This window comes from Varanus komodoensis, unplaced genomic scaffold (assembly GCF_004798865.1).
Source record: "Varanus komodoensis strain SLA01 unplaced genomic scaffold, ASM479886v1 scaffold83, whole genome shotgun sequence".
In the NCBI taxonomy this organism is placed as follows: Eukaryota; Metazoa; Chordata; class Lepidosauria; order Squamata; family Varanidae; genus Varanus; species Varanus komodoensis.
The window spans coordinates 894,918-917,050 of NW_025336520.1; the positions used below are offsets into that span (position 1 = coordinate 894,918).

Here is a 22,133-nt window from a genome sequence, read left to right on the forward strand (position 1 = left end):
TTTCCGCTGACATCTATTTTTAGGGTCAAATATTTGTTTTGAAAGCAAACAGTGATGGGTCCACACACGCCCATGCACACCTGCCACTTCTCGGGCGTCATTCTCTCGGGAGTTTGCCTGCCGGCTGGTCCGTGTCAGTCCTATTCGTACAGCGTCCCTGTGCTGAACCAAAGAGGTGTGGCCATGAAATAATAATAATAATAATAATAATAATAATAATAATAATTATTATTATTATTATTATTATTAGAACATTTCTATGCCGCCCCTTGCCGAAGCCTCGGGGCGGCTTACAACACAATAAAATACAATACAATATAAAAATAACAATATAAAATTAAAATTAATAATATAAAATAAATAAAAAATATAAACAATATAAAAGAAGTTATAAAAGAAAAGTTATAAAATAAAGGAAAAGAAGTCTGTTGGGGGCTCATTTTAATCAACTATAATGTTTTCATACAGGATTTCCACAACCTGGGAGCACATGCTCCCCGCAGAAAAGCTGCAGCACACCTATTTTTATGCAGAGCACACACCATCAAGAGTGTTTTTGTGTGGCAGCCCCACAAGATTGCAGCACGAGGTTGTTGGCTTGTTTCGTTTCTCCTCCTTTTCTGAACTCACTTGAGTATGAAAAGTCGAGTCTCTTCATGGCATTTTCTGTTTCGGAGCTGCAGGAGAAACCGCATGCAATTTCCCCGGAGCTGTTCTCGCCCCTCACACATGGGGCTGCCCCCCAAAGTGCCCACAAGGGGGAGGGGCTGAGGCACGGGGGGGGTTTGCTTGTGTCGTTCCCCCCTCCCCAGAATGCCCTCCCTCCCCACTGGCTCCAGAATTGCAACCTCCGAGCCGCAGCTGGCCTGGAGAAACCACACTGGCTCGGAGGGTGTGCCAAATTTGCAACACCAGCTCTGGTCAGGAAGTGCTTTTGGGGATTTTGAATTTTCCTGCACACGTGGTGGATGTGGCACGGACCCACCGCTGCCTCACCAGCCGTGGCAAAAGGACAGGAGTGCGCAGAAGACCTGAATGTTGCCTTGAGAGGCTATTGAAGTTGATTAACGTGACCCTTTCGGTGGAATGACTCGGCCGCCCGCATGCAGGCAGGTTGTAGCTCCCATCCTCTGACGACCTAAACAGAAACACGGGCCTGTTACCCTCAGAGGCAAAAGGGCAGCCTTGGTGGGCTCCCCAGGGCAGTGCTCCTTGGTTTGTGAGCACCGGGGGTCCTTGCACACAGCCGTTAATTTTTAATTAACATGTACACACAAAGATGGGATACTTAGCCATGCACAAAATAAAATCAACTCAAGAGCGTGCACTCTGCAAAGCTGCTGTTTTCAGAGCAATAATTAAGAAAAATGGGAGTGCGGATCCCCGTGGAAGGGCTAAATTTAATAAGCTTTCCCGGCCAAAAGTGCATGGCAAATCGTAGAGGGCGCCTTTGGGAAGAGCTGGCTCCGAGCAGAGCCACTGCTGTGGGTTTAATTGCGAGTTGAGCAGCAGCCATGAGGACCTGGTCGTGGAGAGCCGTGGACACAGTATTTCCTTCGGTACATGGCAGCCCAGATGCTTGGCTGGCAGGAACCCGTTCGACACCAGCGAGCTCGGCTTCTGCTCTGCCAGGCGTGCATCCACTGAGGTTCCGCTGCTGCTTCTGCAGAGGGCTCCCTTGGCCGGGAAGAATGCGCTTCAGTGCTTCCTGAGCAAGGTCTGGTGTGTGCTGGATCCAGCGGGAGGGGAGGAAGCGTAGGTGGAGGTGACTTTTTGGACACTCACTCTGGGATTGCCAGTCCTCAGCCGTTTGAGGCCATTTATCACAAGGAGCAAGATTGTCTTCCTAGTTGAGGGAATCACTGTTTCCGTGTTGGAAGCCAGTACCCAGCTTCCTGCTCCACAGCCAGAGATGATGGAAGGATTCCTCGGCAGGAGGGTCGATGGTTGGTTGGTTGGTTTGCTCGTGGTGACCGTTTGAGATTCGTCATGTGCAATGTCTCGCAGGCCAGCACCATTCCCCAAGGTGTGCTGTTTGAGCAGCTCAAACATCTCGTCCACCAATTGCGTGGGAGCTGTGCAGTGATGGGCTCATTTAGCTCCAGGGGAAATCGGGATGCAGAGCCTGGCTCCTGCAGGTACGACGCGGATGTGGTGGCCTCTCTGCGACACGCCGGCGCAACGCTCGCGGTCGTCTTGCATCAGCCACGCCTGCGGGGAGGGTGTCGCACGTGCCCGGTGGATGTTGTGGAGGCCGCTCGAGTTGCGAAGCGCCCGAGCTCAGTGGCTTGCTGCCGCCGCTCACTGTGACCCATTTCTCTGTGCCCTGACATGAACCCAGATGCTACTCTTCCTGGGCTTAAAAGATGGTTTGGGAGGGTGGTGGTGGAAGGGCGGGGGTGCAGGTCTGAAGGGCTCTTCTCTTAATGGAAGCTGCTTTTAATTAAACTGCTTTTTACAGCAGGCTCGGTCACGAGTTATTTATTTGCATCCTTTGGTGCTTAATCTCAGAGCAGAATTGGAAATATCAATAGAAGGCATAAATTCCAAGCTCCTGCTGAAAGCATTGTATCAAGTCTTACCTCCAAAAAGCACCATTACCTTTAGCTGTCACGGATCTGTACACTTGATCGATAAACTTCAAATATTATTAGAAGTGCAGACTTCAGAGATTGGCTCTGTTCTTTGGAGAGAGATTGAGATAAATCTTTCTTAAAAATGGACTGGAATTTGCACACTCGCTCTTCCTGGTGAAAAACATTTCTCTTAGGAGGCCGGGCAGCTGTAGGGGTGGGGGAGCAGGACGGATTTATTGGCTGTGTGCTTCTTGTAGTGAAAGATTTAAATGGTAAATCCTTCACATATGACTTCACAAATCATGTAAAGTTAAAGGAATTTTACCATTTCTGTTGCTGCTGTGCTTAAATTGTAAGGGATGGCCAGTAAATCATTTTAATGGAGGTGTCAGGGTGGAACTCAATAAAAAAGAGCTCGGTGACAATGGTTTAGCTTCCATTCCAAAATGTTAATGTATTAATCAACGAGAGAATAATTGTTTTTTACTACATTATAAATCTTAGTTGCCATTAGAACTGCAAAGAGGGCTGCGGTGGCCACATTCTTAAATTAAAATTGTTTACATTGCTATATATTAATTTTACACAGCCGTAGCTCATTCTGGGTTCATTCTGGAGTTTCTCCCCTGGAAGGAAGTTATTCTTCTCTCGAAGGAAGGCTCCCCATGAGGGGGAGGAAGGGGAGGAGCGGCCCATGAAAGCAAATTAATTGCACGGCAGTTGTTAACTAAAGCAAGCAGGCCGCAGCAGGGGCAGCTTGCGGCCTCCCCTCTGAAAGGGCCTGTGGCTGGGACGGGGGCGGGTGGGTTCTGTTCCCTGCTGTGTCAGGGGAGGTGGAGAGGCTAGTGGAGCTGAGTGCTTGGGGTTTGCGCGCAGCATCCCTCCGCCCCTTCGCGTGCGCCGTGGCCCGTGCTTGGCCAGGCAGGTCCTTGAGGAGCGTGGGGTGGGCGGGGTCTCACCTCGGGGTTGCACATGTATGGGGACATGGAAGGTGCCTGGTGTTCAGGGATGCTGCATTCCCGCTTCCGCGTGCTTCGCTAACGCCCGTGCAACCCCCCGACTCGCCCCACCGCATTCGGTAGCGCCTTCGTGGCCACTCGTAACGGGAACTGACCGGCAGCGGGTCGGTTCAGTGTTGGCCGAGGCTTGCCTGCTCCCGCTGCCTGAACGGATTCGGCCAGGGAGGCTGCTCGTGGCCCCGAGCCGGCGGGCTGCCCGGGACGCAGTGGCACGAGCCCCCCGGGTCCTAATGCCTCCTGTTTTCTGATCCCGGCAGATTCTCGAGCGGGCGAGGAAAGCGTCATCACCGCGGTGGACCACGCCGTGATTGGTGGGGTGGTGGCCGTCGTGGTCTTTGCGATGCTCTGTCTCCTTATCATTCTGGGACGATACTTTGCAAGACACAAAGGTAAATGGGCAGGACGAGGGGCATCAAGACAGACCGAGCAGGAGCAGGAGGGGTTCGCGCAGACCCCGTCCCCCCACCCCATCCTGCTGAGCCGCTGTGTGCTCCGTCTTTCCCGCTGACACCATTTCCCACCTGGGGTCCATCCAGAGGCATTCCTGCCGGTCAAGAGCCGCTGAGGCAGCGGGCCTGCATTCCGCCGTTCCTCGGCCAGCTGGAGCGGGCTGCTTGACGGTAGCACAAAGGAAGGCATGTGGGGACGGGAATCGGGGCTCTCGTGCTCTATGATATCCTCAGCGAGCTCGAGAGAGGTCCCCCCTAGGATGCCTCTTCTGTGGAAGGGCAGCACGTGTGGCCAGAGCATCTGTGCTGCCTCCTTTCCCCAGAACGAGGGGCCCCACTCCTTGCTGAGGCATCATCCTGGGCAGGGCAGGGCAGGGCAGGGAGTGGCGAGGGGCTCCCCGTGCATTTCTCAGAGCTGAAATCCTGATTTCCAGGCCCTCGGCAGGATGGTTGCACGCGGAAGAGAAGCGCCTGTGTGGCCTTCCCAGCAGATGCAGGCCTGCCTTAAAGGCGCTGAGATAGGGCTGCACTCGATTGGGAAGCGTGTGGGCTTGGAAATCAGGATTTCAGCGGATGAGCCTGCTTTGCCTTCCTCCTCCTCCTGGCCTGCCGATTCTTTGCAGATGGGCTATCCGAGCCCCAAGGGCCCCCATGCCATGCCGCATGCCCGCGCCTCCATCCCTGGCACCTGCCGGTTAAAAGCACCAGGTGACGGTACGGGGCTGGCCAGACGAGCTGCAAGGAGAGGTTTTCTTTGGGCACGGTCTTCTGTTATCCTCCGAATGGCCCAAGAATTGCTCGGAGTGCATCCCGCCCCATCTCGGCCCCACAATGCTGGCTGCCCACCCCACCCCACCCCACCCCACCCAAGGCCTCATGCTGTGGGTCCCGCCACAGGGCCCACACATGAGGTCACCCCGCTCTCGTTCTAGGCACATACTTCACTCACGAAGCCAAAGGAGCCGACGATGCGGCTGACGCAGACACCGCTATCATCAACGCAGAGGGAGGACAGAACAACTCCGAAGAGAAGAAAGAATACTTCATCTAGATCGCTCTTGGTTCCCATGAGGTGTCCAACCGCGGATGGTTACTCGCCCTGCGTAGAAGAAAAAGACGGTGATGCCGGAAGTCGCTACCAGCTTATGGCGTTCTTAATTTGTCCCTTTCTGGCTCGTTCTTTCTTTCCTTCTTCTTTCTTTCCTTCTTTCTTCCCTTCTTTCTTTTTTCTTCCAGTGCTATTTACTTTCCTTCTTGTTTCAAATGAACAGTTGACGAAGCGTGTGGGAGAGTCAAGGAGTCCCTTTTGTGACAGCGTTCTTTGTCAAGGACACTCTGCTGTTCGACACCTCAGTTTCTTTGGGTTTATAATTCTCTGGCCAAGTCCAACTTGGATTTAGTTTAGTTCCATCATTTGCAGAAAATTCTGTGCCTTGTTTTCTTTCTTGTTTCATTGGAGGGCGGGATGGAGGGAGGGCGGGATGGAGAGTATATGGTTTGGTTTTGTTTTGTTTTACTCTTTTTTCCTAGCCTCTCTTGGAATTGCCTGCTGGGATCCCTTGAAAATAGATTTCTTTTTCTTTTAAGCATTTTATTTTTATTTTCTGAAAACTCCCGGGTTGTTTTTTGTTGTTGTTGTTTGAAACTGTGTCATCAGAGGAGAACCAGCACACCTTAGACTTCATTGTTTGAAATTCAGTGTATTCATAATCCATTCTACTCCCTTGTCATGAAAGCTTGGAAGAACAAACTTTTTAGGGGAATGGTTTGCAGCTGCCCTGGTTTCCAAAGCAGTGAAGACTAGCAAGGAGGCTGAAATGTTGAAAACATGCCCTGCTTCTCGCTGAGACGCAGAAGCATGGTGAGGTATCTGTGAACAAGACAGATAGCCCAGTCTGCTGTGACGTTGTGTCTTAGAGACTCCTCCGCGCAGGACACCCTCGTACCTCTCTGGGCAATAGTTGGGCAGGGAAGGCCTCGGCCTGGCTCTCTCCCCAAATGGCCCTTGTCCTCTTGGGCAAGTGGCAAATTCGGGTTGTCACAGGAGGGAAGGCAGGGCGGGAGGAAAGAGGAAGGTCTGCTCTGATCATTTCTGTTCCAAGTGATCCCATCAGCTGCTCCCAATTGGCTTCACATCGCTGTAGTTTGCTGGAAACTGAAAAATCTTTGTGATGTGGAAGGAATGTGAATCGGCTGACATGGTCCCCCCACCCACTTCTTAATATTATTATTTCTGTCTTGGTCGGTCCCCTTCTTCTCTCTGGTACTTTGTTGAGGAGGGCACCAAGAGCAGCACTGTGATAGCAGCGCACGCGAGCTGCGCCGCGCAGGCACTCGTCCTGCTGAGCTCTCCCGCCAGAGACGGCGTGAAACGTTTCATTCGTTCGGATTTGACTTGACGAAAGGCAGGAGGGGACAGAAGAGAAGCGGGCCTCGTTTCCATGCTGGACTGCTCCGCATCTCTGTTCTGGGAAGGTCAGAGCAGAGGTGGAAGACTCAGCGTGGAGGTTTTTCAGTTCCTTAATCCGAACTCTTAATGCTGAGTGTGCGTGAGCTCGTGGTATTCGTGTTTATTTCCTCCTTTCCTTGGCTCTTTACCTTCCGAACAATTGTTGGCCTCCTTCCTCAGCCTTAAGAGCCATCTGCCAATAAATTACTGATCCTTGCATGATGGTGCCATGCTAAAGCGATAGCTAAAAATAAATCTACTTTATGAAAGTTACATATCTGAAGGCTTGGCGGAAAGAGAGCCAACATGCAGGTGGATTGTCTGTCGTGTCCTTTTCTCTCCTGGGGAGGGAAACATGGCCATTTCATTCTTTGAAGGTTCAGTGGGAAGTGGGAAGGATCGGACATTTCCAAAGCATTTGGAAAGGAGAAAGATGCATAATGTGAATTGGAATTATGATAAAGCTCAAGACAGGCATTCTCATTGGGAAGACGGGCTGACTCACTGGAAAGCACTTACAGAATAAATAAGGATTTTGAATGATTTTTTATTTTTTCTGGCTGTCCTATTACTTGCAAAAATTTATTGTGCAGGTGAGGAGAATGATCATTGCTAAATGTCAGCATCTCGTTTGTTTCTTTTTTAAAAAAAATATTTATTTTTAAATTATTGGCAGAACCATTTAGATGCTACTTTCTGGTGATGGATCTGGCCCACAAAGTTACAACACATCCTTGTACAGTTTTCCCCCCTGTTCTTCTCCCATGCGACCACAAAAACGCAGTTGCCCTTTTCCTGCTCCAGCAAAGTTTTGTAACACGCGCATCTTGTTTCTAAGCCTTCTTTTTGACGTGAGACAACAAACCAACCACACCTGTTGGGCGAGGACGGTTATGAAAGGAGTGCGGGGAAGGGGGCTTTTTCTACACATGGATCACAAAAACGGCATCCTGTTTCCTGAGCAGCTCATCTTTGTTTTGAAAAGTGTGCAGTAGTGCAGTGTTCCCAATGTAATTTTGACTTAATAATGTTGACATGTCTCAGGTTCATGTGTTTTGACTGGTGTTTTCCGTCTCAGGTAGATTGCAAATCTTTTGGCCCCACGCATTGGCAGAGAACACAACGGGCAACTACAGGAAATTATGGGTTTTAGTTGTATACCGAGTTTAAAGGATTTTTGTTCCTGCAAGTAAACAGTGCACTGTTTGAAATGTATTGTTAGGTATTGATTTGTACAGGTTTAGATCACAAGGGTTTTGTTAAGAGTGCAGAAAGAACAAACTTGTTTCTTGGGGCTTTGTGGTTTTTTCGGTTCGGTTCGGTTTTTTACAAAACAAGAGAGGAAGGTTGACGAGGAAAAGGAAGGAGCGTCGTTGACGCCAAATGAGCTTGTTCTTGACTCACCTTCAGACCTTTTTACGTTTGCCCCCTTAGGCCGGTTCTGTTCAAGGTGTCCACGGACGATGTTGCAGTGTAAGAAATGCATATCCATACCTTTCCATTCACATTTTGTATTGGTTCATGTATACCATTTTTACAAAGAAAAAGAAGTACTATAAAGTATCTGTCTTCTTAATAAAAACAAATTAATGTTACAAAACTACTTTGCGGTCTCACATTGCGCTCCTTTGCCCCGGGGGTGTCCTTGGGAGAGGGCGAGGGCGAGGTGAGGCTGGTTGTGGAGGGACACCTTGGGTCCCAGGTGTGGTCTTTCTTGGGGGTCCTGGCCCCTGTGGGCCCCAGAGCAGCCGTGGGTGGTCCAGAAGGCCCTGCTGGACTGACAGTGCCTCGGGCTGCCTGGAGGTGGCTCTTCCGGTCCTCTGAGGTCCACCATGTGCCCACACAGGGGTTCCTTGTCCTGCAGGCCCACCAGGCAACCTGGAAGGCCCAGCACTGCCCATTCGGATGTGTCCCCGCCTGGCCTTCAGCAGTCGCTGTGGGTGCTGCCGTTCAGCAGAGAGATGAGAAACCATGGTCGACACGCCGGCTTGGGCCCCCAGACCGCACACAGGCCAAGCTTCTCCATGACCCCTCTTTCCAGCAATTGCTTCAGGCTAGCTGGGGGGCCCTTAACCCCAGTGGCCGAATGGGTTCTCTCTCCCACAGGGTTGCTCGTTCACGGCCGTGACTCTTGCCCGCCAGTTCTATCGTTTAGGTCAACACGAGGAGTCTGGCCAGAAGGGAAATGCCTCTAACTGACGGGCTTGCTGAACGGTGTTTTGTTTGTTCTTCCTTGGTTGAGTGTGTAGTATTTTTAAAGCTTCCTCTCTTCCTGCTGAATTATTTGTGAAGAATCGCTCTTCATTGTGGCTGTTAGGGGAGATTTCCCCCTGAAGTCCTCGTGGCTGCCTTGCCTTATTTGGAAAGAAGATAAAAAGAGCCCCGTTTCCTCATGGGCAGGCAACGGAGTTGTTAGTTTTTCACTTTTGTTTTTGGCTGCTGACATTTCCCCGTACATTGGCAGGTGGCCCTAAGGTGCTGTGTGGTCTCTAATTGATGCCATTGTTCACCGGCTGTTGGAAGAGGCTCGGCAGAAGAGGTTCATTTCCTTGGAGAGACCTTGCACTCGCACTTTCCTCTGGAACACCTCCGACACAACACAGCTGTTCTTCTCAGCCTCTTTAAAAGCCAAGTCCCCGTAAATACTTTTACTGTCACGTTGCAAGTGGAAGAGGAAGGGGCCAAGACGGCCCTGCCTGCCCATCAGGAGTTTGCCTCCCAGCTGGCCAAAACCTGACACTGCCCTCTTTTGGTTGACCCATGGCCTCTGCAAAGAGGAGCAGGGAAAGGGTGCTGGTTTGCTGGCTGGCAGATGTCCTTCTCCTGAAGCAACCCGAGTGATTTCCTGGGCTGCTTTTGGCCCTGTGTTTCTGCTAAGCCTCTTCCCTCATGGCGTCCCCTTCTTCATCGTTTTGCCTGCAGGGGCAGGGCAGGTTGGTCCGGCACCAAACCCGGTCTGACTTCTTTCCCAGATCTAGATAAAATTGAGAGCAGAGCCAACTCGGCCTGTCCCCTGGACCATTCCTACAAAAATGGCCGGTGTTCCGGCTAACCCTATTGCTTGGAGCACTTCCAGTTGCGCTCGAGGATGGGCAGTGTAAGAACAGCCCTCTTGGGTCCTCCCATCCCAGCGTCCCATCTATGCTAGATCCCAGATCAAGGTCTTGGAAGTAGCCGGCTCCATATCAGCTGCTCAGTTCCTCTCCGCTGCCCCTGGGTGTGCGCTAGGGCCATTTTAAGACTAGAGTCTGCCTCCTTGGACCTGTTAGACCGCCCCTGTCAGAAGGCATGACTCCTTCAGGCAAACTGGGAGAGCCTTTCCCTAGCATTGGTGCCCCCTGCATGGAACTGGGTAGCTCATCACACGCTCGAGTGTCGGCTTTCTCCAGCTGAACAAAGCTCACTGAATTTCACATTTGCAAATGACAGATAGAACCGTGGAAATAAGGCAGGCGTGGTGGTCTGAGTAAGCAGGATATTGTCTCCTGTTCAGAACAATCTAGTACAGGGTCATTACATCAGCACTCTGGACGCCCTCCCTGTGGAAACAGCTCCCCATTCGCTGCTTATTCCATTGGCCCCACATGCCAGCAAGGGGAGTAGCGTGTTGTTTGGGGGGGGGGGGTGTACTCCGTGAAGCACACAGGTGTGCAAGGGGAGGAAAAAAGCACAGCATGGATTCATCGGTTGCATTCCGTGTCCTTGGATTTCCCTGGCAGTTCCCTGGAGAAAGTGCAACAATCCGAGTGACCTTATGGGGAAGCGTCTCCAGGTGATGGTAGGCTGTGAATTGTGACTGCGTCCTGATCAAGATTACGCTCCTGCTGGGATCACGGTGGACAAGCTAGCTTTGGATCCAGCTCACCATATCAGTTACATTCTCCAGCTCAAGTTCGTTAGACCAAGCCAGGAGCTGGAAATGAGGGTGGCGTGTCCTCGTGTGGGAGCTGCATGTGCAAGATCTTCACGGCTTCTAACCAGGGACCAACATCATTTTGATGGCTGGTTGTTTTTCATGGGCTTAGCTATGAAAGGACAATTCGCCCCATGTCCGTACCTAATCCTCAAAGTCGTGGGGTTGCCACTGGGAAAGCAAGAGCGTCGCGATTGGCGGGGCAGGGGATCAGAGCCAGCTGCCGCTCGCTAGAACTTGTCTGCCGCCTCCTTAACATGCACAGCGCCTCCCTGCCTCATATTCCCAACCTGATAGCCTTAAATCTTCCTTAAGTGATATCTTCTCAGGTTAATTAATCTCCAGGCTGAAACTTGCTGTGAGCAGCAGGCAGTCTGTCCCAAAGTCAGTGATGTTACGATTGCATCTCCTAATACTGTTTATCCTGCATTAGTGTTTACTTAAGGAGAAAATTGATCTGTAATTGATATTTCAATCTTCCAGAGCTGACGTTGGGGAAGGCTTAAAAGCAGCCTTCAGGAGGAGGCAGAACTTTCAAATCCAGGATTCAGGCAGGGAATACTCGCTTGTGTGTTCTCCCCCTTCGCCTGCCCTCACAAGCTGCAGAATAAGCTTTGGGGAGGGTTTGCTTTGTGTTGGTTCTGTGTGGCTGGAAAGGTTTAGACTTGTTCTTAGAAGAGGGAGAGTGCTTGGACACAGCTAATATGTCCGGAGGGGTATCTGAGTTGCTGTGCTCCAAGATCTGCATGCCACGGAATGACAGTCGGTGGGAAAAGGTCCAGCACGTTCGTGTCCTGGTTGTAGAGTTCCAGGGCCATCTGATTGGCCTGTCTGTGAAGCAGGACACACGGCTGAAAGGACCTTTGGATCTGATCCAGCAAGGTGGCTTCCAGCGTTCCAGCTTTTTCCACTGCCATTGCTCATCTTTCCTGATCTGCATCGCTGAAAGGGGTGCAAGACCAGTGTTCCTGTGCTACACCTAAAAAGTCGGATCGCACCTCCAGAAGATGGATGGCAGTGACAGCTGTAGCGCTCTCTCTGAGATGAAATGAGCAAGAACTTTCACATCCCCAGAAGGAACAATAAGGAGGTTGGGAAAATTGGCTGGATACAAATTGCCTCTCATCCGGATGTTCTGCACTGCTTGGCAGAACGGCTTCCATGGAACATCTTCCCTTCCCCAAACCCGCAACGTGCCCAAGTGTATTCTGTTGATACCACTCAAATCCAGACCATGTTGTTCTTTGGCAGAACCGTGCAGTATTTTCACTCCGATTCTCGTTTCCAAGAAACACCTGAAGTTTATGCGGCTGCCAGAGCAGAACAAACAGAACTGTAACCTAATCTGCCTGCAAAGTATCTTCTTTGGATGATCCCCAGCAGGGCTGTGTAATTCCATTAAAGCATCCCCACAGATTGCACACACACACACACACACACACACACACACACACAGAGAGAGAGAGAGAATCTTCTCCTTTTCTTGGAACGTACGACGAGCACCCATCTAGTCCAGCATTCTGTCCACGCTGGCTAGCCAGATGCCCCACTGGGAAACCCACTTGTCGGGCAGGTCTGCAGCACCCCCCCCAACCCGCACTTCTCAGGAACTGGTGTCCTGGCAGCCTCAGTCCCAGAGGCAACGGGGAGCCCCGGGGACTACACAGTCCTGGAAGCCTTCCCCAAGGATCTAGCCCATCTCCTTTCAAAGCTCTCCCACTTGGCGGTCACCAGGACATCAGCTTCACGGGGTGAACCTGTTGAGGGGGTCTAGCAGGCTTGCATCGAGCTGCCCTCCGCAGCCCCAGGGTCCCTTCGGGGTCAGCACGGCTGGCTCCACCCTCTGGCGAGACTCCCGCCACTTGCATTTCAAAAGCGATTGTCCAAGAAGCTTAAATCCATCATTCCAGGATGCCTGGGTCCATCAGGGGAAGGGGGCCTGGTGGCCGCCTGTGGAAAAGGGCCGTTCCTTGCCCTGCATCCTGGGGGCTGTGGGGCAAAGGGGGCTGGCAGACCGCAGAGGGGCGTGCGGGGGGGGGGGGAGTTGTTGCAAGAGCGAACCAACGTGCCTCTTCTGCCACTCAGAAGAAAAGGAGGACTCACTCGTCTGGTCCAGGCTGAATTTGCAGGCCGGAGGCTGCGAAGACACAAATGCCCCCGGTGGGAGTTCCACCCGCCTCGGCTGGGCTGCTCACACCCTCTGTTTGGACGGACCTGGCAGCGGCTGGAGGCTGGCCTGCCTCCCCCCCCCCACGCAGTCCAGCCCAGGGACCTTGTGCATGAACAGCCTGCTGCTTCATGCACTTCGCTGTGTCTTCCACGAAGGCACCACGGCATGTGCTGTACTGTGCCGGAGGCGTTCTCTGCTTCCTGCTGCTCCCCCTCCCCACAAACTTGACCCCCGCGGCTCAGATTGCATGCCGTACCAAAACCGCCGCCCGCCTGCCAGAGCTCTGAGCTTCGGTTCATACAGCAGCTTTGCTTCCAGCCATTGTCCTGGTGCTTTTCAGCCACCCCGGCTTCCTGACTTGGCGCCCGGCGAAGCAGCCGCAGGCCGTGGCTTCCTCCTCGAAAGACAAGCCAGGTATCTAGTGAGGAAAGTGCGCGCAGAACAGCTTTCCGCTCCTAAGCCACCTCTCACTATCCACTGCGCAAAGCCGGAGTTGGCGTGGTCGCTGCCCCGGAGTTCGCATTAACGACTCTGTTGAGCATGGCTCTTGCGGGGGGGAACCAAAAGCACAGCGGCGCATTGGCGATCTATTTATGGACTTCGCTTGGGTGCTCAAGCTGCGCCGTCCCTTCCCCTTTGCCAGCCTTTCTTGCTGAGGATAAATTACAGGCTGGCTTACCTTTCTGGAAATGCTGGGCCTTGAATCGTGGCCAGGATGTTGGCCTGGCTTCCCAGATGAACGTCTCTGAACCTTTATTCCTGGCACTTCTGTCCTTGGCGCCATCTGTTTTGTGCTGTTTGGAGGGAGAACCCAAAGAGTTTGCCACAAGAACGACTGTGCAGGCGGCAAGGAGGCTGTGTGGAAGACTCGAGGAGAGGTCCGGCAGCACCATTTTGAAAAATGACTGCTGTTTAAGGCCAGTGCACACACGCTCTCGCTCTCGCTCTCTCTGTGTGTTTCAACGTGAAACCCAAGCATCGGGACAATCTTGCAATAGGTGTGCTAAACCGAGTGTTCACCATTTCAGCCATGGGTCAATCACATTAGATGGAGAAATTCATAGCCGAGAATCACTGTAGGAACAAAAGAGAACACCCGTCTTTCAGCTATCCTATTTCCAGGGTCTCTTCCTGGTATTTGGTGATTTCTTTCCTCAGGTCTGGAGCACAGAAGGATATCTCTAGGCCTCGTTACGTGGAAGCATACGATCTTTGCTTTAAAATGCATTGTTTGCAGTAAGTTGAGCACTTCTAAAAGAATAAGTAATTTGCTCCTAATTGTGCAATTATTTTATTATGCTAGTAATAGAATCCGTGGAATCTTAACTGCATCTAGTGAGGAATGACTTTAATTTACTAAATGATTTTGCCTCACATAATTACTGCCTTGACTTTTCTGCAAACTTGATATTGCTAAAAGTCAAGGCTTCCATCTCTGGTGCCATATGAAGTAATTGTGCAATTAGTGATAAATGTTGCTTTGACTTGTGGCACGTTTCAAAAAAAGGGAGAGGAGAAAAAAAGAAAGGCAGGCCATAATTTTTAATGTGCAAGTCAGAGATGTCATTGAAAGAAGTCAAGAAGAAATGTCACTTCCAAAGCTCTGATCTGAGATAATTCATCAAGTTAGCAAGGAGAGAGCCAGATAAACCAGCTTTCCCAGGTACGGTTCCCAGCATCTGGCCTGAGTTGCTCCAGAAGCCAGCACTGCCCCCCCCCCCCACGACACACACACTGTGCACCTTCCGGCCTTCAGGAAGCATCCAACAGAAAACACAACCCACACTGTGGAAGCTGCAGCGGTTTGTTTCCCGCTCTGTCCTCTTTCCAATGTGATTCTCCTGCAGGTTAGGATGCAGAAACATCTTGGCCTCCAGATGTTGTTGGACTCAAAGTTGCTGGCAATTCAGCAGGTTTCCAGATCCTGCCATCGATCACCCAACGAGCTGAAAGAAGCCTCCATCAGGCAAACCTTGTGACGCAACTCCTTCCTAGGTATCACATGACGCCTGTGAAGTTAGCCCAGCCGCTCTACTGCAGAGGGACAGAGAGCAGAACAACTTGCTTCGCTCTGCCCCAGAGATGTCAGGCAGCTGCCCATGATGGGAGTTATACCGCCACCCCAGTAACATTTCAGGAAATGCTTGGTGCGGTAACCTCTTTTGATTCTCAATGGTATACGCCTCCACATATGTCTGTAATCTAGCAGCAAGAGGCAGAGACATTCTGCCCACCACAACCCTCCGATATTTTGCTGGCACGCTTACAGTTAGGTTTCGCATGTGCATCTTGTTGCTCGACCCAGTTCTGAAGTCACGAACAAAAGCCATAATGCCCGGTTCCTCCAAGGCCGTAGTTTGAGCTTCAGTGACTAGAAGCTCACCTCTGAAAATGATTCTTGACTTGCCTTCTGCTGTTGAATGTGGCAGAACAATGCCTTGGATCACTGGATCAGACTGGTAGAAAAGCTAAATGCAAGATCTCGCTGGGCATCTTTAAAGGCACAATGCTATGTGTTGGGCAGGAAAAGTCCCATAACTCCCAGCTGCCTTGACTGGGGCATGCTGGGAACTGTAGTTCTTTTTCTGTCCAAACTGGCAAAGAATGGCACCCTCGGCTGTTTTAAAAGTGGCTGATCCAGGCTGCAACTGGATCGGCAGTGTTGATCTGACCGAATCTTCTGGAGGCCACTGCCTGGGAAGCATGAGCTGCCGGAAGCCCAGGCCCAGAGCTTTGGATGAACAGCATCTGTCAGCTTATGGCATTCCTACCCTGGGGCTGACAGGAAACGTTCAGTAAACATACGTATCCCCAGGAAAGGAGATGCAGTGGGGCGCAGCAACATTTCCCGTGCAAGCAAAATGCCACAAAGAGTTTGGAACGGAATGGTTTCCTATGTGCAATGGTGTCAGACAAGGGTGTGTTTAACCTGCTTATCTGTCCAGAGTGTACAAAGAGCACCAGGAAAGCTGGGTTAGGATCAGAGGAAGAAGAAGTGAGGCCTCATGGAAGATGCACCAGTAATTTAAATGATCTTCGAGTGAAGGAACATTTTGCTGGGGACCAAGTCCAAGACCATCCACCTTGTTGTATCCTGGATCACCATCTATGGATGCGGAAGCTGGACAGTGAAAAAGCTGAAAGGAAAAACACTGATGCGTTTGAACCATGGAGCTGCTGGAGAGCTTTGTGAACACCCTGGACCAGCAGAAAGGTGAACAAGTGGACCCTAGATCCAATCAAGCTGGAACTTTCCCTCCACGCAAACATGGCGAAATGAGGCTGTCATGCTTTGGGCACTTCACAAGAAGGCAAGGCTCCCTGGAGAAGAAAATCGTACTAGGGAAAGTCAAAGGCAGGAGAAGAGAAAGGCCAGCCATGAGGTGGATCAGCTCCCTAATGAAGCTGCAGCCTTGAGCTTGCAAGAGCGGAGCAGGGCCATCCAGGGACCCCTTCTGGGGAGAGGTTACTGGGGGAAATTTTGCATGCGTACGGCTCTCTCAAATATCCACTGATGTACGTGTTGCTTTGAATTATCTCCCTGTTTCCTGGAAGCAAATGCATGGTTGGCACGAGTGGATTCTCCGTCCCGTTTGGACAGCTAGAAGACTGAATCTGCGGTACTGGAAGGATAAACATTCAGTTCCCATAACGTAATGGATGGGGGACCTTGCGGTGCTTTCATCATTCGAACGGATGGCCAACACTGCCAACAGACATGTATAACTCCGAGAAAGCCGTATTGCATATGTATGCGCGTTTCATATGTATGCATTAACACTGTTATATGAAAAATTAGATAGCACATAATCTCTCTTCTTTTGGTATAATAAAGGAATACAGTACCTCTAATTTGCTTAAAAAGCAAAGCAATCCATAAATTTATACAATGCAGCAGATTCCTCTGTCACACACACGTGCATGTGCAGAAAGACACACACACACGCCCCCTTTATGTGATAAAAGAGTTTATCCAAGGGCACCATGCCTTCAAAGGATGTAAATTGTTTCCTTTCTTTCTAAATGGAAGCAATCAGTTAAAAGCCTGTAAAATAAATAAAATGGGTTATCCTCTGAGGCCGGCTTTTCTCTCCCCCACTCCCCACCCCAGCCCTTGCTGTAAGATTTTTTTAGATGCCAAGCCTGGCTTTGACCAAAGGATCCCAAAGGCAATCCTTTAACTGGAAGGATCTGTTTTGTTTTAGGACTGCTGGATAATGGTTTTCCTCCACCTCTGACCCTACAACCATTCATAAGGGTTGGATCTGGTCCCACTGGTGTCAGCACTACCTCCTGCTTCTGTCCCATTCCTCATTGTCCAACAATATCTTCTGCCTTTTCCATATAAACACATTTATATGGAATATGTGTTTCAGCTTCTGAAACGTTCTGTTTCTTTGTCACATGTCCTGTTATTTTGAACACTGGAAGGCTGGTCGGTTGGTCTGTCTGTCAGTCTGTCTGTCTCCTCCTGGTCTTGCCAAACCCGCTTCTCCCTACCACTGAGAAGGAAACATGCATTGCTGTGGCAGGAAAGAAGAGGTAGCTGGTCACCATGGGAGTAAATGGTGACGGACTGATCCTACATGCAGTATTTAAGGTACAGCCGCTCCATGTGAGTTGTCCTTTTGACCTTGGGAGTAAGCGAAGCAATTCAGTGCAGCACAGTGCAGCATCGGGACAAGATGGTGAGCTGTTTCCAGTTCACTCACAGTTAAGAAAAGAATTGCTTCTCTTCTGCATGTTCTGCTCTCCTAATCTTCTTCTGACAAAACTTCCACCTTCTGGAGGTTGAATCTCAGCCAACAAAACAAAACCCAGAGAAATGCTTCTGATCTTTGAAGCTTTGAGTTAATATTTTAATACCTGACAAATTTCAGAGCTGATGGGTTAGGAAGAGCACCCTTGTCTGGGTAAAAAATGAAAAAATAAAAACAAGCAGAGATGTCAGTCCTATACACAGGTATTTACGCTTTTGCATGAGGTTGCACTGTAGGATAAGCATTCTGGCTCAGACTCGTCTGATTTGATTGATCTTCAGCCAAACTTGAAGCTCATTTCCTCAGGTTCTGTCACCGGGCTGTTTTCCTCCAAAAGCGCAAATTCTTCTCCATCTCTTCCAGCCCAACCCCAGTTTTTGGTTCTTTTCTTCAAGTAGACCATTGTTCTTGTGGTTGATGGATGAAAAGTCTGTGGAAGGGAAAACAGAAGCGGGGCCAGTGCAAACATGATAAAAGATGGTACTGGCTCAATGGATGTCAAGTGTTCTGATGCTGCATTCAGAAGCAAATTCAGGGGATAACAAACTCCGTGTTGTCTTATACTCCAGAGTCCAATGCCCTTTGGGTTTCCGGTAAGTGCTGCTTATGGAGTCCATCCTGCCCTGGATGATCTGAGGACCAATTGGTTCCACCTGATGCTAAGTGCATCTAGAATGAGGTTTGAGGTGCACAGGACTGTAGGCACACGAGAATTTCCATTCAGTTCATAAATCAGGTGAAAATGCCCTTTCAGCAGCACTGAACATGGTCTTCAAAAATTCTGACAAATGCTTTGTGTTTGCAGCATGTGCCCTTGAGAAGGCACAACTTCTGAAACTGAAAAGCAGATTGCAAACAAGGAGAAACACTTAGAGAATTTCAGCGAGTTCTTGGATTCCTGGTTCTCCCAGCACCTACAGTATCAAACTGAATCCATCTGAAGATGGGTGACATAACCACTAAGGAGGTGTCCATTGGCAGTATTGGCCGCATCCATCCGTTCAAATGTTGAAAGCACCTCAAGGTCCCCCATCCATTACATTACGGGAGCTGAAGTTTATCCTGATACTGCAGAATCAGTCTTCTAGCTGTCCAAAGGGCATGGAGAATCCACTTGTGCCAACCATGCATTTGCTTCCAGGAAACAGGGAGATAATTTAAAGCAACACGTACATCAGTGGATATTAAAGAGAGCCGTACGCATGCAAATTTTCCCCCAATAACAGCCTCCTCTCCAGAAGGGATCCCCTTGAGTCTTTGCTGAAACTTATGATTAAAAGAGGCATTTGCTGTGTGATACCTCCATCAATCAGCTGACTTGGAGAAACCCCTGTTGAAGAGACATTGCTGCGTTGGATGGGTATGAAGGGAGAGTTTTGCTGAGAAACACAAGTGCCAAGGCAGCCATTTATTTCTTGGGTGAAATGGAGCACACCAGTTCCCTCTTCCATTCCTGCCTGAGACCCTGGGCATCTTATTTATTCATCAATTGCAAGTACTCATACACAGATCGTGGGTCAATATATCTGCTCAGCTTCAGTCAGTCATCCTGATAGCACAGGGGTCTCCGAAGCTGCCGAAGCAGTGGGACAAACCTGTATGGCTACATGCCAAGCAAGTTCTCCCCATTTTATGGCAACCCTCTGAATGAGCTCCTTCCACGAAGCCCTGCCCTTGGCAGCCCTGCTCAGCTCTTGCCAACTCAAGGCCGTGGCTGGCGTAAGGAAACTGGGCACGGTGTGATATTACCACTGACACCATCTTCAATTGGAACTCTTGCGTTTGTGTACTCTGGACCCCTATAGTTAGGTCCAAAGTTAGACAGATGCTTTGGACCTCTGTAGTTCTCACCTGCCCAAGGACAATGCTCCACATCTGGATCATGGAGCCAGGGCTTCCTGGAACAGGCTGAGTTTCAGCATCAGTTCTCAAAACAAGGCTCGCCAGGCCGGGGTGTTGGAATGCAGTTCTGCACACGTGCCTGCGGGAACACCAGCCCCAGCTCTCAGCATTCCCTATGGGCCTCTTCAGGGTGCTAGTCCCGTTGGTGCCACTCCCTGCCTCTCTCTGCCGCCAGACCTCGCTGTCGTGCTTCGGGGCCTCTGAGCCCTGCGGCTGCGGCTGCCAGGGCTTGCGTTGGCACAGGCTGGACCCAGGGAGGCATGAAACGAGTGCAGGGAGGACATGAAAGCTGCCGACAGCAAAAGGAATACTTGATCACAAGTGCACCCTCCTCTCTATGCTCGTCTTGCCAGCCCCCCGGGAATGCCGCCTTCCCAGATGCAAGGGCTGGCATGCCCCTCTCCTCGTGATCCGGCAACTGCCTCTGTGCGGAAGGCGCTGCTCAGCGTGTCCCTGCCAGGAATGGCAGGGAGGTGGGGCGGCCACTCAGGCACGCCTGCCCCCCCTCCATCGTGCGCATCATCCCCCTTGGGCACCCACCTTGCTCCTGTCTTCACAGGCTTCTAGCAAGTCTCTCTCGACTTGGCTTCCTTGGCAAGAGCTTTGTGCCAAGCTGCCCTTCACGACGGAGCAGCCGCCGCCAGACTCTTTGACCGTCCCCCTTGTGTAACGGATCGGGACCACCGTGCTCCTGGGTCTGAAGTGGGCGCTGTGGCCATCCAGGTGAGCACCAGTCCTTTCAGCAGCATCCCTTGGCTTTTGTCCCTGCAGGCCACCTCCACCATCATGTGTACCATGCTGTCAAGACCAGGCAGCCACAGGCAAATGTCTGGCCACTGCTGCCCCTCTCACCCCACCAGGATGGGGGTCCCTTCCCTGGGGATTCATCCAGGCTGGAAGCCTCTTTGCAGCTGTTGAGCTGGGCTGCAGTTTGACCTGCATTCGCTGGCTGTGCTGGGGCCCATTGTGTGTTAGCAGGGATCCAAATTGGATATGTTATCCTGCATTTCATTCTGCCACTTCCAGCTCTGGAACTCTACGATTTCCTGGGGAGAGGGTCACGTGCCACACTGCCCCCTCCCAGGACTGAAGACACAGCAGTGAGCTTTCCTTTGCCCTCCCTACCTTTTCAGCTCTTCCCCGTAAAAATGCCTTGCTCATTCTGCGCCCGGCAATCAGGTCCAGGGAGGTCCCCAGCCGGGCTCAGCCCAGGTCCCTCCCCTTTCCAAGCAGCATCACGAGAGCGTTGCTTGCCGTATCTGCCCGGGGGGATCCACGCGTGTGCGTATGTGCTGGGGATTCTTGGCGGCTCCTTCAGTTGACAGGACATTTTGCAGGGGAGCGGAGGGGGCCTAAACTAAACATATTCAGGTAGGGGAAATAAAAATTAAATCTTAGCACTCGTCTGGCAAGTGCAGATTCCAGGTGCCAGAGCCGCTGGGGTGGCTTAGCAAACAGTTACACAATAATAGGGAGGGAAATGAAGCGCCTGCTGGGGAATCACGGACACTCGATTCTTTACTTATTCAACAGACCCATCTTCTGTTTTGATTACCCAGGTCAGCTGCTCTCCCTCCCGGGGCCACCATGTCTTGGAAAGTTACTTGCTCAGACTGTGTCAATCAGCAGTCCATGAGCTTGAAGGTCTTCGTCTTAGATTGTGGTGCAGAAGTAAATACATTACATTCCCAACACAGTTTGGCTGGTTCTCAAGGCTGTGGAATTAGGAGTGTCAGGAGCTGCAAGCAGGTTTGCTTTGTCTCCGGAGCTGCTGCAGCGGCTGCTGGTTTTGCCTGCCAGTGGGTGCCGCCTCCTCCCTTGCCCACACCTGCAGCACCAGGGGATGCCCAGCCCATGGGAACAGGGCGCCCCAGGTGGGACTGAGCAGTCCCTGTCTGTCTTGCCACCCTCCCACCAACGTGCTTCCTAATGTACATGAGTTTGCAGTCGTGGCTTTTGTGGAATGTGGAGGATGGGGCCTATACTGTGAAGTCTGGAATCCTAGAAAATTAGGGTTGGAAGGTGCCGGAGGGCCACTGCGTCCCACTGGCTGCCCAGTGCAGGACTCCCAGTTACACAGCCCCCCTCTGATGGTTGTCTTGAAGCCTCCAGTGTGGGAGAGCCCACCTCCACCCTAGGTCCTGGGTTCCATTGCCATACTGCGCAATCGTCAGGGATTTCCCCCCAGTCTCTAGCTGGAATCTGGCTGACTGTAACTTGAGCCTGTGTCCTGCACATTGTGATGATCAAGAAGAGATCCTGTCCTTCCCTTTTATGGATTCCTGCAATCTAAGACAACCATTCAAGAACTGGAAGAGTGCTATCCTGCCTCCCCTGTCCAGGCTAAATGTTCCCAGCCCTTTCAGCCTCCCCTCTAAGGCTTTGTTTCCAGTGCCCGGATCATCCTTGCTGCCCTCCTCTGAACCCCTTCCCACTGGTCTGCATCTTTCTCAAACTGCGGTGCCCAGAACAGGACTCGGTACCCCTGATGAGGCCTCTCCAGCGCTCAGTGAATGGGAGCTAGTACTTCGCAAGATTGGGAAGTGATTCTTCTATTAATGCAGCTTAAAATAGCATTTGCCCTTCTTGCAGCCCCATCACATTCTTGACTCCTATTGGGCTTGTGATCTACAACAGTTTCAGATCCCGCTCACTTGCGGTGTGGCTGAGCCAAGCATTCCCCATCTTGTGACGACGCATGTGGTTTCTTTTCCCCATGTGTAGAACTTGGCACTTGTCCCAACTGAATTTTAGTGCATTGTTTTCAGCCCAGCACTCCAACCTATCAAGATCTCCTTGAATCTTCTCTCTGTCTTCCAGGGTATTAACTAGCCACACGTGACTTTGGCTTCTTGCCCCAGAGTTCCTGCACCTGCCACTCTGTTCACGTGCTCT

The 22,133-nt window shown here is 51.1% G+C and overlaps 1 protein-coding gene across 1 annotated transcript in view; it reads left to right on the top strand.

The window, feature by feature from the left end:
• Window positions 1-8,096, top strand: part of CADM1 (cell adhesion molecule 1) — a 103,246-nt gene extending 95,150 nt beyond the window's left edge. The window contains exons 12-13 of the mRNA XM_044456321.1: window positions 3,853-3,984; window positions 4,977-8,096. Of these exons, the coding sequence (XP_044312256.1) occupies window positions 3,853-3,984; window positions 4,977-5,095 (251 nt within the window). The 3' untranslated portion in view covers window positions 5,096-8,096. The remainder of the gene's footprint in view (window positions 1-3,852; window positions 3,985-4,976) is intronic.
• The last annotated feature ends 14,037 nt before the right edge of the window (window positions 8,097-22,133 follow it).